Below are 20,341 nucleotides of genomic sequence, written 5' to 3' on the forward strand. Positions count from 1 at the left end.
CCACCCACTTGTCGTATTTCTGTTATAGCAGCACTAGATAACTAAGATAGAATTTGGTACTGAGAGAGTGGAGTGCTGCTCTAACAGATAACCTAAAATGTGGAAGCAGTTTTGGAATTGGGTAACAAGTAGAGGCTGGAAGAGTTTTAAGGTGCCTAATTTTTTTTTAACAGTAAAAGGAGTTGCCATGGAGTTGATTCTGACTCATAGTGAACCGAAAGGACGGAGTAGAACTGCCCCATAGGGTTTCCAAGGAGCACCTGGTGGATTCAAACTGCTGACCTTCTGGTTAGCAGCTGTAGCTGTTAAGTACTGTGCCATCGGGGCTTAAGTATTTGGCTGCTAACCAGAAGGTCAGCAGTTCAAATCCTCCAGGTGCTCCTTGGAAACTCTATGGGGCAGTTCTACTCTGTCCTACAGGGTCACTGTGAGTTGGAGTTGACTTAATAGCAGTGTGTGTTTTTTTGTTTTTTAATAGTAAAAGCCTAGATTTCCTTGAAGAGATTGTTGGTAGAATTATGGAAGTCAAAGGCAATTCCGGTGAGGGTGAAGAAGTGAGGAGAACTATAGAGAAAGTCTCTATCATCTCAGAGAATAAATATGGCCCCAGCAACAGAATGTTGCTAGACATGTGACTGTTAAATGTGCTTCTGGTGAGGCTTTAAAGGAAAATGATGAGCATGTGATTGGACAACGGAAGAAGGGTGATACTTTTTATGCAGCGGCAAAGAACTTGTCTGAATGTGTTCAAACGCTCGGTGTAAGGTAGAACTGGTAACTGATGAACTCGGGTATCTGGCTGAGGAGATTTCTAAGCAAGACCTTAAAGGCACCATGTGCTTTCTCCTTGTAGTAAAATGGAAGAGGAAAGTGATGGACTTAAAAATGAACTGTGAAAAATGAAAAGAGAAAAAAAAAAAACTTAAAGATTTGAAAAATTCTGTTGTAAAACTCAGGACACGCGTCCTAGAATTTTCACCACGGGCTTGGCTACACAATCTTTTGTTGAAGAGATTAAGCCTGTGGCTGATTGATCTAACCAACTACCACAGCAGAAAACCCATCAGCTTAGACTAAAGAGGACAGAGAAAGAAAGGAAAGAAAGCTGTCTGCCTCTTGGAATTCTACAGGCAGGAAACAGGCCAAAGGAGCTACATCTACTGTCCTCCAAGGAAAGAAAAGAACCATCCCTGGAGCAGCTGGGAGAACAGCAGAACTGTTGCAAAGAGCACAGGAAGCAGAGCTGCCTTGTCTCAAATGGTTGGGCCTCTGGAGTCGAAAAGGGTAGAGCCATAGTCTCCTAGGTTTCAAAGAGTTAGATTTTCACCAACTTGGTTCTAGAGTATGGGGCTGCCATTTAGTTTGGTCAGGAGGATGTGGCCGCTGCCCAAATCTGAGGGGGTGGGGCTGCCATGCCCAACAGGGAGAAGAATGGGGCCTGCTGGGGTAGAAGGGACGGGATCGCCACTGAGATGGACTGGTAGAATGGGGTTGCCCAAAGCCAAGGGAGCAGAGTTGCCGTCCCAGTGGGCCTGGAAGGTGGAGCTGAAGCCCAGGGCTGAAGTGCTTCCACCCAGAATCCAGAAAGCTTGGCCAACACCCAGAGTCTGGAGGGCAGGGCCATTGCCTAGATGGTCTCAGAGAACAGAGGATTATTTTCAAGCCTTGAGAGCTAATGTTATGTGTTCTGCTGACTTGCTTGGTGGCTGTTATCCCTTCTTTCCCTCCAATTTCTCCCATTTGTAACAGAAATGGCTACCTTGTGCCTGTTCTACCACAGTACTTTGGAAATAAAACTTGTAGTCTAGATTTCACAAGTTCATAGATGAAGAGGAATTTTGCCCCAGGATAGAATATGCCTAATGTCTTATCCATGTTTGACTTAGATGATTCAGAAGATGACATTTTGGACTTGGAGTTAAGACTTTTGGAATGATGTAATGGAATGAATGTGTTTTGCATGGGGGGAGGACATGAATTTGGGGGGCCCCAAAGAGGAAATGTTATGGATTGAACTATATCCCCCCAAAATATGTGTTGTAAATCCTAACCTCTGTGCCTGTGATTATAATCCCATTTGGAATGGATTGTCTTTGTTATGTTAATGCTACAGGGTTAGTGTAGGGTATAAAAAAAAAAAATATCCTGAGTCAATATCTTTTGAGATTAAAAAAAAAAAAAAACAAGCTAGCAAGCAGAGACCAGGGAAGAGAGATGCCAAGCTACATGAAGATCACCCGGGAGCCAAGGCTCAGAAGAGACAGGGACCCTCCTCCAGAGCCGACAAAAAGAGAAAGCCTTCCCCTAGAGCTGGCACCCTGATTTTGGACTTCTAGCCCCCTAAACTTTTTGTTTGTTAAAGCCATCCACTTGTGATATTTCTGTTATAGCAGCGCTAGATAACTAAGACAGCGACTCCAGTGACAGAGTAGAACTACCCCATAGGGTTTTCTGGGCTGTGACCTTTACCAGAGCAGATTGCCCAGTCTTTCTTCCATGGAGCTGCTGAGTGGGTTTGAACTACTGACACTTAGATTAGCAGCCAAGCGCTTAAATGTTGTGCCAACAGGGCTCCTAAGGTGAAATTAAATGGACATAAATTGGGGCTGCCACTGCCACCGTGAGGAGGTTACTGACAGCTAAGTGTAGCTTCTGGTGATTCACTTTGGTCTGAGGAATAGCAACATTCTTTTCAAATTTTTTGGCTGTTGTAGTGCCAGATTGGAACAAGTGGGTCTTGATCATTTTAAGAAGCCTCAACGTGTAGGAAGTTGTGGGTAGAAAATAGGTAAATTAGATTATTTTCATGTACATTATCAAAAATTCTATTACCCATTTCCTTTCAGTCGTGAGGTCCTCTAATCAGCTATACATTATCTGATTTACAAAAACTTGTATATAACTCTTCATTAACACCTGTTTCTAATCATCCACATCATCTGTGCAAAGATGGAGTGGCTTGGCTCACAACCATTTTCCACCCGTGCACCATAGTTGAAAGGTATATGAGCCTACCTTTTAGTCACCGTCCCTCTTTGCTGGTACAATAATAGTTTTCTGTCATCTCAGAATGAGAAACAGCTGCATACTTTCTCTTTGTATAAGTGCTCAGTAAATATTAATTAAAAGATTTAAATGGGTATGTTATGTCCCCCTCTTAGGTTAAAAAAAAAATGAGCAGAGAATTATCAAGAGCTACATGTGCTATGGAAACCCTGGTGGTGTAGTGGTTAAGTGCTACTGCTGCTAACCAAAGGGTTGGCAGTTCAAATCTGCCAGGCGCTCCTTGGAAACTTTACGGGGCAGTTCTACTCTGTCCTATAGGGTCACTATGAGTCGGAATCGACTCGACGGCGCTGGGTTTTATATGTGATATAGGAAACCCTGGTGGTGTACTGATTAAGTGCTACAGCTGCTAACCAAAGGGTTGGCAGTTCAAATCCTCCAGGTGCTCCTTGGAAACTCTATGGAGCAGTTCTACCCTGCCCTGTAGGGTCGCTATGAGTCGGAATCGACACAGCGGCACTGGGTTTGGTTTTTTGGTTTTATATGTGATATATTTCTTCCTTATTTTTCTTGTTTTACCTAGATGGCCAGTCTTTGGGCTAAATATACCCCCCCTTCTACTTATTGTCAGACATGTGGTTCAAAGTTAGGCTTGGTGAATATAGGGCCTTCTTTTTCCCTCCTAACATGTTATTTTGAAAGTGTTTAAACATACAGAAAGTTTAAAGAACTTTCCAGTGAAAGCCCATATTTCTACTGCCTACTTTCTACCATCAACATCTTATACATTAACACTTACTGTCCGTCCATCAATTCATCTTGTTTTTTTTTCTATTTTAAAGTGAGTTGCAGACATTAGTTATACTTTTGGTGGTGCCATCCTTACTCCTGAACTAGCTATGTCTTGGTATATTTAATAGTTCCAGATTAAAGAATTCAGTAACTAAATATTTTCAATATCAATGTTCTACTCTACAGCCATGTTCTTTAAAATTGATACCTCATAGAAATTTGATCATAGGTAGAAAGAGGGAAAAGGGGGTAATCTGGTGATTAGCAAGTAGAGGGGCAGTTTTGTTTGTTCTTTAGACTAGATTAATTTTGCCATCCTTATAAGCACTGGGGTGGGGATAAGCATAGGAGATTATTTTGGTTTTAGAAAAGGAAGTAGAAGATCTTGTAGAAAGCGGGGGTTCTGCAGAAAAGAATCTGCTGTTGATTTTGGCAAACCTACCTCTCATTAAAAATTGAAGCCCTGAAAAAAGTCTCATTTCCTGAAGAAGAATGGGTGAGAAGTGTCCAGATCCTTAAATTTTTGTTTTTATCACCAACGGTCATTGCTGCTGGTGTGTCATTTTAAATGTGTGCGTCATACTGATATCACAGATATTCTTAGGTGAATTTCATTTAGTAGGTATTTTTCAAAGCTAGATATTCAGAAGACTGTGTAACCAAAACCCTTTTCCCCAAGCTGTCATGAGGCAGTTTGGTTTTCCTCATTTCTTGGATGGCAGTTGTGTACTGGAGCAGGGCTGTGCAGTGTGTCCTCCAGTGGCTTTAAGCGGAAAGCAGAAGATGCCTTTGCTATGAGCAACAAATTAGGAAGGCCAGCACATGGGAATGGTTTATACTAAAGATAAAAAGCTCCTTTCACAGCCTTACCCAGAACCAACCTTGTTTATATCCAGCTGTATAAAAAGATACATTTTTATCCTATCTATTCCATTAAGACTTTCCCAGTGATTCTAGCTCATAATAACCTTCTCCTTTTCTAAATGCTTTCTGTTCACCTCACTTATGTTCTCACATAATTGCACACTTTATTAAAGTCTTTTGAGTGTAGGAAGCTTCTGACTTGCCACAAACGCTGTGGCAGAAGAAAACTAGTCCTAAAGCTTTCAGAGACACCTTCTGCACACATGGACGTACAAAGTACCACTGAGACGTAATCAGCACCCAGAATGGGCATTGTATTTACTGGATGTTGTCTTCCCACAGCAAACATGTCTCAGCCTTCCCTTTTTGAAAACAGGCGAGTACAATCACTACCGATGTGCATTCCCATCAAATCCCCTCCCTGAGGAGAGCATTGTTCTCTTTGCCTGTACCTTCATTGGAATTTTTAAAAAGATGAAATAAAATACTCAGGTTTCAAAACAATAGGTGACCCAATTGTTTACTCCTGTAGGAGTAAACATACAAAGCAGAGAATTATAAATTTTAAAAATACTTTGGAAAGTGATTTAGCTCAGCCACTTCTCTTCTTGGTCTAAATCATTCAAAACAAATAGAGCATTGTCCTTAGCATTTCTAGATTAGAGATTGCACCAACCTCTGCAACTCATGTCACTGTTCTGGGCAATCAACTTATTTTGTTATGGTAGAATTTTACGAGAAAGTACATTGTCCACCTGCTTCCAACCCCAGCTAAAACACAAGGATGGCCATTCTCTCTCAAGGAAATTGACATGAAGCTCTTTGATTCAGTTCAGGATGAGGAGGAAACGCCCTACACGTAAAATTTCCATTCTTGTCCTCTGATTTTCTGGGTTTTTAAAATACGCTTGGATGTACTTTGGGTTTTGCTATACTTTCCACCTACAAATTTAAATGAAAAAGTCCTTTACAATCAAGATAATTTTTGAAATTTCAGTGAGGACTTTTCCCATCTTTTCGTCAGAATAACATCATTTTTCAAAGCAAAGTTGATTTATGTTCTTACCTAGATCGGAACAGTGAACAACTCTCGAGTAGCATTGACATCCAAAGGGACATGTTGGAAACAAATCAAATGGAAAAAAGGGGTTAACTGGTTCTCTTGTTGGAAAAAGAGAGTTATCATTGTCATCTTCATCGTCGTCTGAATCTTCTATGTCCTTCAGCATCATATTCTTTAATGTCATGTATGAAGGGCTAAAGACGTGTTTGGCAGAGCATAAAGTCAACAACAGTAGGAGCACATATTCCTTCATGTTGTCTTAGAGTAGAGGACCAATCTAGGACTAAATAGACATTGAATAGTAAATTAAGTATAAACAAATGTAATTGCTGCATCTGTACGTTACTCACAGCTGGCAAGAGTACAATGAGATGGCATTCTTATCTAAAGCTAGTGTGAGAGTAAATTTTAAAAACTTTTTGGAAAGCAAAATTATTCTTATTTTTCACACAATGATTCTACTCTTTGGAATCTAGTCTCAGGAAATCATTCTAATTTGCAAAAAGGTGTTCATTGCAGAATTATTTATAATAAAAATTTAAAGATAATTCTAATAATTAAAACATCAAAAATAGTTCTTAATGGTTAAAAGGGAATAGTAAAACAAAACAATGTATATTTATTTCACAAAATATTTTGGAGCCCACAAAATATTTGCAGAGATTTTTTGAAAATATAAAGTATTATTTTTGTGGAATAAAAATAGCAAATATAAAAATCCACACATAATGTACTTTAAAACACAAACACACATACACACAAAATAACAGTGGAATGAATGTACCGAATTAATGATAATCTCTAGGTTTTTGAGAGTTTTTTTGGCTTTAATTTTAATAATGAGGATTAGAAGACTAACAAATATTTTTAAAAACAAAAATAACAAAGAAATTAGATTATCAGACCTGACTCTCTATTCCCAAAGTCCTTCCATTGAGTAAAATCCTCAGTGTCTCCTTAGCACACATCCGGAAGTTGTCTTTAAATGATCTTTCTCTCCTATGACCCTCCCCAACCTCATCCTCAGAGAGTTGATCACTTTTTCCATAATGTCATTTGGGTTTTCTTTTTTCTAACCTGTTCCATTGTGTAATACCTGATCCAAAGCATCTGATGTCCATACTATTCTTTCTTACTCATCTTTCCACTTTGTTCTGTTTTTTGTTTTGTTTTGTTTTGTTTTGTGGGGATGGGGAGATGGGAAGTGGTGGTTGTTTTCAGTTGCATTTTTAAAAGCACACACAAAACTGGAAAGTACAAATTAGACCCTTCTAAGCATTGGAGCCCTGGTGGTGCAGTAGTTAAGAGCTATGGCTGCTAACCAAAAGGTCGGCAGTTCGAATCAACCAGCTGCTCCTTGGAAACCCTATGGGACATAAAAAAGAAAAGAAAAAGAAACCGTATGGGGCAGTTCTGCTCTGTTCTATAGGGTCACTATGAGTCAAAATTGGCTCTACAGCAACATTGTTTTTTTTTTTTCTTTGTTTGCTTTTTTTTTTTTTTTTTGGTTTAAGCACAGATTCGTTGCCATCCCAATGGCTGACATTCCCATTCCCACAGGTATATTACATATCATAGTTTCTAAACTATCGTTGTGCAGCTTGTATGTTCTTAGAAATTTTCAAAAATTAAAACATCACGAAATCATCAAAAAAAAATTTATCCCATTCTTCCGTTGGGCCACGCAGTGTCTTTACATGCAGATGCCCACTGATGAGGCTGAGTACTGGCAGGAGGTGTCCATGCCCATACTGCCCCCACAGTACAGGCGCATACCCACATCCCTTAGACCATATCCGCTCAACCATGTCCTGAGGACCAGTCAGTAACTTAGCTTGTGAAGACTTCAAAATCAGTTCAGAGTTGGTCCAGCCACAGGAAGACCTAGCCCCCAAATCCTTGAATCATCTCAGCTGGCTACAATTCCCCAGAGTCCATTAATCAGCTTTAATATCTCCCCATCCACTTAGCTTTTTCCTCAACTTAAGAATAAGACATGAATTAATTTAGTTAATTAAAATACTCATTTATATGTGGAATATCTCTTTAATCACCAGAGGAAATTTAGAAAATCTTACCGTCATCAGTTGTTGTTGTTGCTGTTGTGTGCCATCAAGTCAATTCTAACTCACAGAAACCCTATAGGACAGAGTAGAACTGCTCCCTAGGGTCTCCAAGGTTGTAATCTTTATGGAAACAGATTGCCACACCTTTCTCCCTTGGATTGGCTGGTGGGTTCGAACTGCAGTCCTTTTGGTTAGCAGCCACATGCTTAACCATTGTGTCACCAGGGCTCTTTTCCTGTCATCAGCTAGTGACTTGATAATCAAATTTAATTCTTTACAAGTTCCAGAAATCTAAGTGAGCACATTAGCATTTTGCTCAGTGGGTAGCTGAACAGCAGAGGCTCTTTTGAGTGTACTTTCTTTAATAACCCCATACTTGACTGTGCTTGGGAAGAAGAGATGACATGAGATATCTTAAAATGGTAAAAGCTTTTTATATTTGAATAATCCTATGCTGAACCCCTTTCAAAACCAGCCCTAACCTCTCATCTCTACACTAACTTCTGGAAGTATAAATTCCGAGTTTATTCTAAACTAGTTCCTCACTTTAAATAATAGGAAAGTGAGGCACAAGGAGCTTAAGTGACTTCACCAAGGTTACGTAACCAAATTGTAATAGAAACAGAATTTGGACTCATGTATTCCACCTCCCTGCCTGTGCTGTCTCCTACTACACCATGCCGGAAGACTCAGTTCTTTATCTAGAAACCTAGCAGCTTCACATGCATACTGTTACTTCTTCCTATCCGACCAGTCTACAAATTGCTGTCCTGAGTACATTTGTACAAAAAAAAAAAGGGCTCATATATAGCCTGGGTTGGGAGGGCAGAGAGTAGGAATGATTGTGTGGTCCGATTTATGTAGCCCAGAGAGTGAAAGGTTATATTGGCAATACAGGGGCAGTCAGGGGCAGTGACGGTTTTTTGTATTGTGTTGTGTTGTGTTGTATTAGACAGCCTAAGTGATAACCTACCACTTGAGGCAGACTGCTTAGAGCATGCAGTGTCTGAGCCAGCCAGTCAGATTTGCTCTGTCTGTCCCACATTACTCGGGTAATCTACAAAGGAGGAGCCAGGAAATCCTGGCATTATTCTGTTTTAGCTGTAAAATACTCTGGGTTAAAGTAGACTCGGCTTTGTTTTCAATATCACTTTTGTTTCTGGAACATTATTTCTGTTTTTTGGTGGCCTGCCTAACTTTGATCCAGTGTTTGTTGACTTTTGATCTCAGGCTTCTGTGTAGTTTCTGGTCCTTAATACTTGGTTCCTAGTTTTGCCTCAACCATTGGCCTCCAAAATACTCATTCCCTAGGTAGTTCAACTCCTGATTTTTACCTAAATCAAAGCTTGACCCTGATGCTAATTTTTTCTTTTGAGTTCTTTTTTTTTTTTTTTTACAATTTTGCTCTACCCTCTGAGTCCACAACTGCTCCTGAACTTGTCTGGCTCTGCCTTCTCTGACCTGGTCAAGGAGAGCCTCATGGATTAGAAATGTCGTTTGGGGCCCCGTCTCTTGGCTTTGTTTGTGGTTGCTGGGGTTATTCACTGGGCATATATCAAGTACCTACTCTGTACCAAGCAGTGTTAGAATGCCGAGTCAGTGAAGTAGAACACTTGTTGATGCTGTCAAAAGTGAGTTCCTTTCTTATCTACTTCTTTCCCACACTTCCATACTCAAAAAAAAAAAAAAAAAACTAACCATCTACACCCAAATAAGTATGGAATTGTTATAAAAGTTAATACTTGAATGTCAGGTACATTAGCAGAAACACTAAAAAAGTATATCCTAGATTAGTAAATAGAATCAAAGTGCAAGTAGACAGGGTAGATTACTCTTGAGTAAGGTACTCTGTGCCTGACTGCTGGGACCTCAAATAGCTTGATCTCTGCATATATGGTTCCCAGGTTTTTTTAAAGAAAAGATTTTCTCCATATGTTTGTCTACTCCTCATAACTCTTGGTTTATTATTTGAGACGAACAGACCTAAAGATGTCTATAAAAATATACATATATGTTGAAAAAATTGAAATAGAGTATATAAACCTAATAAGAAGAATGGGATTATGAGTGAAGGATGTTTTTTTCCTCTCTCTGATGCAGAATTTTTAAATTATTATGGTGCTTTGGAAATATTTTAAGTATCAGTCTGCCAACAAAAATTTTTTTTCCTAGTTCCTAATTATGCTTTTGTTTTTCCCTACCACTTCTGTACATTAGACTGATATTACAGTTAGTAGATACAATTAAAGGTTTCCCATACATGCTATTCTGACCTATCTCCCACCCCTACCCTCAAGTCAAACAAATCCTATATATGATACTGATTTGGGTTCCACAGCTTATTAACTTATTTTCTTGAGGTCTGTACCCAAACCTGGATAATGAATAAGGAAGACCGAAGAAGAAATGATACATTTGAATTATAGTGTGGGTGAAAGAATATTGAATATACCATAGACTGCCAGAAAAATGAACAAATCTGTTTTGGAAGAAGTACAGCCAGAATGCTCCTTAGAAACAAGGAGGGCGAGACTTCATCTCATATACTTTGGACATGTTGTCAGGAGGGATCAGTCCCTGGAGAAGGACATCATGCTTGGTAAAGTAGAGGGTCAGCAAAAAAGAGGAAGACCCTCAATGGTTGGATTGACACAGAGGCTGCAAGAATGGGCTCAAACATAGCAACAATTGTGAGGATGGCACAGGACCAGGCAGTGTTTCATTCTACTGTATACAGGGTCACTATGAGTCAGAACTGACTTGATGGTAACTAACAACAACCCCATTTACTCTGGTTCATGAGATATGAGGATTTTAATAAAAAGTTCTTGTTGAGTTTGTTGGTTGGTTTAGTTTAAGTGTTTTTTCGAAGAAACTGAGGTATATAGCCTTTAGCTTCCCACTCTATACTAGAAAAATGTATTTAATACACAAAATACCAGAAATATAAAACTAATAAAACTATGGAACTTAGAAAATATGTATAACAAGAGGAGAAGTGGAGTGCCAAGACCACATTCTGGGTTCACTTGTGTCCTGGCCCCTGGAGTGAGGAATCACCTTCTCTCTTTCTGCATACCACATACTGGTTTCCTAGGTGCCTTCAGCTTCATGCGATAGAGTGTGCTGCACCTGTGACCTGAGGAGAGACCCCTTAGTGTTGGGTAGATCATACATGTGGAGTTAGAAGACTACAAGCCACGGTCCCTCCTCTTTCTCTTCTTTCTTATACTTAAAGTTACCTTGAGACCCTTTCTGACTTTAATCAAAACTAGTGTAAAATGAAAAGATGAAATTGACTTTTGCCTGCTAGTTTTCAATAGTACCATTCATTATCTGTAGTAGTTAGAGTTGGAAGCATTCCAATTTGCTGATTGGTAGAGGTAGCCATGTAATACATTAGTCGAGCCCTTCCCTGATAAGTGGGAGATGGAGACCTGTGGAGGCAGGGAATGTCATCTAGTTGAAAGTCCCTCCCTATGTTGGAGGTTCCACAGAACATTCTGGACCAGATAGCGTATCCACTCTCTGCTGGACTAACTGCAATGAAAGGACTCCTGGAAGTGCACCACCTCAAGAGGCGTTCTCTTCCACTGTTCATCTTTAGTTGATAGATAAAAAATGCCTTCTGGCACATTCTTCTCTCTGCTAGTTCTGTCCTCTCTTAGTCATATAAAATTAATCTAATCTTTTTACATTCTCTCACCCAGGTTACTTGGAAAAAAAAAAAAGTCAGGCAAACCTTGACTCCATGAGGAATCCACTATTTACACTCTTCATCTGGTATTGCTGGATCTCTCCCGTAGCCTTGATAAAATACAAGTGATTATAGATCCCAGACCATTCCCCTATTCTGGTAGAGTGATTTTTTTTTTACAAATAGAAAAAATATTGGAATGTCCATCCAGGAAGGCACACTGTATAGCAGTTTTTTCCTATTATTTAAAAAGAATATAGAGAATGTTATTTCTTATTTAAAATTATGTGACTATCGGTTGTTTGTCTTATTTTTAAATTATGGCTTTATAAATATGGTTCAAGCTCTTTTATTGGTTTTGGCAGCATTTAGATTGTACCATTTTTAAAGCCTTTAAAAATATTTCTGTCTTGTTCTCAGAAGACTCAGTATTCACTGATTTAGACATTTTGCCAGTCTTTTCTACTCATGGAAAGTTTCTTTTAATCCAAATGATATCTGGAACAGTATTTCAATGCTACTGCTGAGAGTAATACATTTTTGCACTTTAGAGTTAGGAGAGACCTTCCGTACTTCACCGACCTGTGCCCTCTTTTTACAGATGAAGAAACTGAGGCATAGAGCGTTCAGTCTCTTACTAGAGGTGAGAGAACCAAGGCCAGGGTTTCTCACTTCTCCTCAGTTAGGCTTTCAACTGTGCTACACAGCCTCCTCTGAAACTAATTTCAACCTTGCAGTTATTTCCAGATGTTAAACTGACCTTTACTCTGAGAAAAGACTGGGCTAAAAGGTTTGGCAGGTTCTCAGGAAGAGTTCAGAACAGAATCAGAAATAGCTAATAGGTGTCCTTCTGAATTTACTTAGGCTTCCTATTTTCCACTTAACTGGTCTGCAGACCTTAGAATGGAAAATGTGTCTAAGTGAGATGGTATTTCTTTTCATGTACTATTTTAGGTAAATAAGTCACTGTGCTTTTAAATCCCATGTTTAAAGAGCCGCTTGGCAACTTTTCCCTTTGGTTTAAATATTTCTATCGGTTGACTTGTACAAGTAGTAGTTTTCAGCATATAAATGTTCTATACTCCATGTATCTCACAGATGGAATCCAAACTAAATTCAGGTATAATCCAGGCACGACACTGTAAGTTAACAAGTAAAAGTTTAAAACACATTTGTAAATTTATTCACAATGCCATTTATTCATGGACACTAAAAGACATTTTCCTTAAAGAAATAATTAACTTTACCTTAGAAGTGTAAATGTTATCCTAATTAAAGAACTTGCGGTTGCTCTTCCTGTTGTACTAGTTTTGCCTTTCATGAGCTTTTTGATACCTCTAGCAATCTAGTTGCTGTGTTAAAAAACAAAAAACTCCCCCCTCTTCATTTTTCTGATATTTACTACAGTGCATTAAGACTTGTGTTTATAAAGCGTATCTACTGTGTCCCAAACATCAGATCAGGTATCAGAAGCTTTCATTTTTATTACAGCATTTAGTTGTTATCAGAAGACTGTATCTTCTTTCCACTACTATACTCTATTGCTTAATGCTAGAAGCAAACTAAAAACATCAAGATGCTTTCACGTGTGTGGACTTGTGATTTATTTTTATTTCTTTTTGTTTTTTAAAAACTCAATGATTCTTTGTGGGATTAAAAAAAAAAAAGGACCTTTGGAGAGACACAGAACTCTCAGGTTTGTTTATGACTTAACACTTACCCATGTGGCCACTGCCTCATGGCTGCCACACCTCTAAATAGGTTCATAGGAAAGAATACTGTGCTCTTTAGCTTACTAACGAGTTATTGAATACATTGTTTGCTTTTTTTAAATCCAAGTATTAATGAAATATTTACTCTGGGAAGGAGCAAAGGAAATCTTTGTGTATGTTAAATTCTGACTGTATGGATTTTGTGAAAAAAGTCTAATCTTTCATATTTAGAATATAAAACTAGTTGAATTATTGCTGATAAGTATTCTTTCTTGGAATTATATGGATTTCCATTGTAAGTGTCCAGTGCCATTTCATACGTTTATCAAGGAAAACATTTATCAAGGAAAAGTACTGATATTCAAGTATGTAAGTAAAATATTTGAATAAATTCACACATTTTAAAAACAGAAAATATCATAATTCTACATTTTGAAAGAAATATTTACTGTTTCATTTAATGTATTTGTAATGCCCCCAAATGTCATCATCATTAATTAAGGTAATGTTATTTTCCTAAGAGAACTTATTTACAAGATGTTTGTTTCAAGGATTTTCAAAATTAACAGTGTTAACATTTAGCAGTGAAAAAAGTCACATAATTATATTGAAAATAAATTCTTTGTATATAAAACATAAAAGGATAATTTTAGGTTAGTAGATATTTAAGCATTTTTTAAAATTTATCATTAAACTTTATCCCATTATTTAGAAGTATTAACATGAATGTCCCCTTAGCAGTGAGTAAATTAATTACCCTTTGGTACACTTAAGACATGAAAACATACCTTGTAAGAAAAGAGCAGTCGTCTTGAAAGTAGAATTAATCCACCATGTGCTAATCTAAAAAGTAAATATAATGTAAATGTTGTTAGGTACAATTTAAGAAGAAAAGATGAGAAGGTGTTACATTTATTTAAAAAAAAAAAAAAAAACCTTCAAAAAAATTCTCCTGATGTTGCTGGCACCCTGGTGATCTTGAATAAACTGCTTCTACAGATTAGTCCATTTTAGTACTGACGAGAGAGATTAAAACTTGTTACTGCTCATATGTTTTCCATCACTGTTTGTATCATAGCCAAGACTTCTAGCTAAACTCTAGACGTCTACTGGAAGATTCTGAAGAAAAAAAAAGAGAGTTTAATAATGCATGGCTACAGGCCATCGGCAGTGCAGTCAAATCATTCAAGAAATACCTGACTTGAAAAATACTTTATGAAATTCTTAAGTGAATTAATACCTACGAATGATAATTTAAAAGTCATTTACCCTATGTAGACTAATAAAATACTTCTCAATCTTCATAAAGAATACTAACATTACTGAAATATAAACCGAAACTCCAGATGTACCTAAGAAAGAAGCTATACTTTTGTTTTCTTCTAATGACTAGAGCTAGTACATTAAGCATATTTCTCAAGATTGCTGAGCCACTTTACAAAACTTTTAACCCTGTCAGGGAAACTGCGGACCAAGTTCTAAGAATTACCCCCTGGCTCTATATATACATATATATCCATATAGACATGTATATACATATATACATACATATCACAAGTGACACTTTGGGACCTATACAGTTTTCCCTTTTCAAGAGAATAACAGCTTTGATCACACTAGCATTTAGGGAAGACTTGAAAGAAGTGGAGACTCGGTTGTCTGAGAAGAAAATTTCTATGAATATGGCCTTTCCTACTTCACCCCTAAGAGAATGCCCAATTCCCCCATCAACTAAGATATGGTCCTTCAAGAGACAGCTTTTTCTATAACTCTAGTGAGAAAGACTCTCCAGTACTATGTGAACCCAACAAATCTTCCTGATGGTTGAATAGATTTTTGGACTAGCCTTTTTGCAAAGAGCATCTCCAGTGGGTAAGCAGCGTCTATTCTTCCCTGACGTAAACAACCTGACTTTCTTTTGTTCTCACTTTCCAAAGAAATGAAGTGCATTGTTGAGACAAGGCAGCCATAACCATAGAGTCAGCTAACTCCTGCCTAAAATATGCAGGGCGCTAGCCACCTGTACTGGGTACTGGGTTGGGTTAGCCACCTGTTTATCCTCTACTCATTTTAAACAAAATCCTCTTTCTTGAACCTCATGCCCCAAAGACATTCACACTACATTCGTCAGGACCACAAAAGCGTCCCTTGGCATAGCTTCAGCCTCTCCATTCAGGTAGTGTATTGCATAATTACCTAACACAGTACCTGAGGGGAATAGCAGCCCTCTTGCTTTGGTTAGGATGCTCATATTCCCATTTATTCAATTATGTTTTAGTTGCAAATGTATCTATCTGTTACCTTGAAGAACTGGGGACATCCTGAATGTTTGAACTGGATTTTATTAATCTTTGTATCCAGTGCATCCAGAATAGAAACCGGACCCCATGTTGAGCAAGGGTCATCATACACAGAAGGCCTTTGGGCAAGGGTCATACGCAGAAGGCCTTTGGGCAAGGGTCATACGCAGAAGGCCTTTGGACAAAATGCAGTCTAAGGATGTATTGTGTTTGTCCTGCACAATGTATTGTTTTTTAAGTTTTTATTTTAAACTTTTTTTTTTTTACAGAAATGTAAGCAAATCACGATGGTAGAGCTCAATTAATTTTCACAAGCAACCCCAATCAAGAAATTACCAACATTCCAAAAGCTTCCTTCATGCCCCTTAGAATCACTGTCTCCTCTCAAAGGGAACTGCTGCCCTGATTTCTAACACCATAGGTTGTTTTCTGAACTTTATATATTTGGAATAATACAGCATTCACTCTTGTGTCTGGCTTTTTTCAGTCAGTATTATGGTTGTGAGATCCACCCATGTTGTTGTGGTTGACAACAGTTTGTTTGTTCTCATTGCTGCAGAGTATCTAGTGTCTAAATATGCCACAAATTACTTATATATTCTACTGGGTTCATTCCTGTTGGGAGCTCTGCTCTGAACATTTTTAATCTGTCTTTTGAAGTTCATATGTATGCATTTCTATTGAGTTTACACCCAGAAGTGGAAGTGCTGTATTGAAAAATCATGAGATTTCCAGTTTTCCTCAAATACCAAATTTGGCCAATGCTTGGCTCTTATTTTTGCATGGCAGCAATTGGCTGGAGCTGGCAACAGCCCCCCTTTCGGTGGGACATGTGTTTTTTTCCACATCTGCACCTGAGCCAGCTGCTTCACTTAACATTGTCTGCATGGCTCTTCTGGGCAAGAGAGACTTGAGGCACTTTTGGGTAGGACTGTTTTTTAAAATGTTGTTACAGGTACTCTCTTTTCTCTTCACTTGTGAGCCCTGAACTAGTCTTCCTTCAGCCTCTTCCTCTGATCTTTGGTTAAAGGGTTTGAAAAAAGAATTAGGCCCTGAAGTATAACGGCATAGTCACCCGATTCTGCAGGAAATATAACTAGAGGTACAGTCCAGGGCTCAGGTCCTCCACAACCTTGGGACTGCCTGGGTGGAATGCTTAACCTCAGAACGGCAGAGATGGGATGCCATAGACCAGACACATCGTTTGGGAAGTAACTGGGGTTTTTCTTCATATTTTCCACATTGTCATCCCAAACACAAATGCATACCTCCTCTTTCCTGTAATCATGAGGGGAAAATTTTCCATTTGGGGTTTCTACGGGAGAAATGGTAATGGAGGGGACCTAATTCTGTGTTTTACGTTATTTTTATTGTTTGGTTTTTGCCACATTGGGCTTTGGTCTAAATATTAGAGAACTAGTTTTACTGTATCAAACAATATCCTTAGTAATCATGAATAATCTGTATATTATTATGTTGCAGACAAGTAGATAAATTATAAAACTGAAAAAGTAGTATTATCTGTACTGACATTTTATGAACAAAGGCATTCATGCTATAAAAGGAATTCCATAAATTTCTTGTATTGCTAGATATACTCCAACCATTATGAAAATAAAAATTTTTTTAAACCAAGCAGTGCATATAATCTTTAAGGCCCTTTCCTGACCTTTTCATAGTCTAGAAATAGACAACAGTAGATTAAAGTCCAAACATAAGTAACAACAAAAGAAATTTTAACTAGAAAAGGGCCTTATAAATCATCTTATGCAAATTAGTAATTCCTAGGCGAGGTGGGGAAGAATAAAGAATTTGCTTGTGGCAGGAGAGTGAAGAGCGGGGAATGGATTATGGGGGCCACGAGCAGTGCCTTTTCTGACTTCAGATATTCCCTCAGGTGATTGGAGTTTGTTGTTGTTTGTTCTGGTGTTTGCTCCCCTCTCTCACCTTACCTTCTAAGTAAATTGCTGCAGATTGTATAAAGTTCTGTTGTAGTGGTAGCTATAAGACTGTTCACTCATCTTTTCATTCCGTAAGTGGTGTAAGTGCTGTGGAGAAAAAGCAAGATAAGAGGCTGGGGGTTTCCTGTTTTGGGGGGATCATCAGGGAAGTCCTCACTGTAGAGGTGACATCTTCACAAATGTGATATGAGGAAGTATGCCATGCAAATATCTAGTTTAAGAAAGTTCTAGGTCACTGAATCCTAGAAGGTAAATAATGTATAGCCTTTAGGCATGACATATGGCTTCGTATATAGTAGGCACTCACAAGGAATTCTGTAAATGAATGAATGAATGATTAATATCATGGGTTGTATCGAATAGTCTAGCTTCCTTCATGGTGGACTAGATTCTGTGGTTATAATGAATTTATACTGTGGTTCATAGGTCATGAGCCATAGGCAATATTCAGCCTCAGGTGTGTTTTGTTTAGTCCATAGGGTATTTTTTAAAAAACGGGAAATTTTATATCAAAGTTCAAATTTACAGTCCACGGTTATCAGACCTGAGCTCATTATTGTACCCACAGTTGAGGTTTCTAAGTCTGAAAAATGAATTAATGCCATAAATTGTCATTTGAAAAGAATTCAGTGAAATTTATGAAAAACGAAGGGTTTGAACAATTTTGTTTATTAATTTTGCTGGGTATCAATAAATATTTTTAAGAAATGTCTCAAAATTTAGTTTACTTTGTGGAATGGGTACAAAGTAATGATTTTGTTCTAAGTAAATTTCCTCGTTCTTTCCTCTAAAAGGACATGAAAGCAATGATACCTCAGTAGCAATCAGTACATCTAGCATCCAGATCTTTGTTTTTAAATACCATTTTCCATTAGAAGAAACCAGGTTCCTTTGAGAAATGGCCAATAACAGATCTGGGCCAAGGAAAGTATAAGGCATTCCTGAAGTATTTTATTGCACCAGAAAGTATGAAAATCTCAGCGATTACTGAGGACATGTAAAAAGTATATAAAAGCCAGTTTGAAGGGACAATTTGAGCATCTCAAAAAAAGTAAAGATGGCAGTGGATTATAACATGGTGAGTACAAAATCCTTTTTATAAGAACAGAAGGTGAAAGGGGAAAGCTTTTCCTTATAGAAGAATGCCAACTAATAAATACAGAAGGAATAGTAGAATTAGAAAACCATTGTTATGAAACCTCTAGTGTCATAATTGATTTAGGCAAAAATAACCAATGAAAGCTAAAACCACTAAGGGAAAGGTTATTGGGTGGCAGGATATTCACACAGAGCGAAAGTATTACCTTGCAGATTGTTTCTTAAAATGCAAGAGGAAAAAGGTACTTTCACACTGAAGACATCTGGTAGATGCCACCTTAACTCGAAGACTCAGGATCATCAATAACGAGACGAAGCTACATTATGTGCCTCCTGGTCTGATCCAAAAGTACATGCCATTATCTGTGTAGAATCTTGCCAAAAATGTTTAAATCTAATCATGTGAAAACAATCAGAGAAATCCAGATTATGGAACATTCCTTAAGATAGCTAGCTTGAATCCTTCAAAAAAGTTAAGGTCATAAAAGACACAAATAGGCAGAGGACTACTCTAGATTAAAGGATATTAAAGAGACAGTCTCTGAGCCTTGATCTGATCTTGAGTTTCTCTCTCTCTCTCTCTATTTCCCTCCCTCTCTCCTCCTCTCCCTCCCGCCGCTCTTCTCTCTTCTCCTCCCTCCTTCCTTCCCCTCCCCCCCATCAGGAGTGAGCACACAGGACAATGAAGGACATTATTCATACAATTGGAGTAATCTAAATATGGACTATAAATTAGACGATACTGAATCAATGTTAAATTTATGGGGTTTGATAATGTCAAGGAGTATGATAATTGGTTCTTGGTTGTATAAGAAAATGTCCTTATTCTTAGGAGATTCCTACTCAGGTTTTATAGTCAAGTGTGTGATATCTGTAAGTTACACTCAGATGGCCCAGCCCCCTTCCCTTGAGGGGAGGGAAGATAGATACATATGGAAAGAGAGAGATATCAAATGTGACAAAGTATTATAATTGGTGAATGTAGGTAAAAAGCGTATAGGGATGTTCATTGTATTATCCTTTCACCTTTTCTATGGCTTTGAAAATATTTCATAAATAAATACTTGGGGGAAATAAGGCAGTTTGGCTTAAATTAATTTTAATTTTTTGATTTATCCTTCACTCTAGTGAAATATTTGCAAATAAAATTTATTATGAGTTAATTATGGGTTTACCCTAAGCGGATATTTTTAATTTGTATGCACGAATCCCTAGAGGATTTGTGAAAAAGTTTTATGAATCTTTTGGGATTACCTAAAAAATGTTCTCATGTATATATTTTTTCTGTGGAGATTCTGACTCATAGTGACTCTACAGGACAGAGTGGTTTCCAAGGCTGTGATCTTTGCAGGAACAGACTGCTGCATCATTCTCCTGCGAGATGACTGGTGGGTTGGAACCTCCGACCTTTCGGTTAGCAGCCCAGTGTTTAACCACTGCGCCGCCAGGGCTCCATCATCGCTTTCATCATATTCTCAAAATGTTCCATTGTTCAAATAGTTAACATCTACTGCCCTAAAATAAGCTTATTCTGAATGTGCTAAATTCTAGTTAACTTTTCAGATGATTCACATGTAAACTTGGAAATTGTGAATGTAATTCCCAATTTATACAAAACAAACCTTCAACAGATTCCAGTTTGTAAAAAGACTTGCATGTATCAGCTGATAGTTTAATGTACATTTATTTGACCACAGAGGTTCTGTTACTTAGAAACACACAAGGACATTTTAATAACATGATGTATTCCTTTCCTTTTCCAAACTAATACGTGTTTAGTGT

At 38.0% G+C, this 20,341-nt stretch overlaps 2 protein-coding genes across 4 annotated transcripts in view; one reads left to right on the forward strand and one right to left on the reverse strand.

Moving 5' to 3' along the window:
• ASPN (asporin) overlaps nt 1–14,279 on the reverse strand; it is a 43,489-nt gene extending 29,210 nt beyond the window's left edge. Inside the window, exons 1-3 of one of the 2 annotated variants that reach the window (XM_049896123.1) lie at nt 14,137–14,279; nt 13,989–14,043; nt 5,729–6,008 (exon numbers count right to left, since the gene is read on the reverse strand). In XM_049896123.1, coding sequence (XP_049752080.1) covers nt 5,729–5,978 — 250 coding nt within the window. In that variant the 5' untranslated portion in view covers nt 5,979–6,008; nt 13,989–14,043; nt 14,137–14,279. Of the gene's footprint in view, nt 1–5,728; nt 6,009–11,533; nt 11,714–13,988; nt 14,044–14,136 lie in introns of those variants that run through there. The other variant, XM_049896124.1, reaches the window with a different exon arrangement.
• CENPP (centromere protein P) overlaps nt 1–20,341 on the forward strand; it is a 381,210-nt gene that overhangs the window by 219,524 nt on the left and 141,345 nt on the right. The gene's annotated exons all lie outside the window — the stretch shown is intronic.

The sequence above is a fragment of the Elephas maximus genome, chromosome 9 (assembly GCF_024166365.1).
Source record: "Elephas maximus indicus isolate mEleMax1 chromosome 9, mEleMax1 primary haplotype, whole genome shotgun sequence".
Classification (NCBI taxonomy): domain Eukaryota; kingdom Metazoa; phylum Chordata; class Mammalia; order Proboscidea; family Elephantidae; genus Elephas; species Elephas maximus.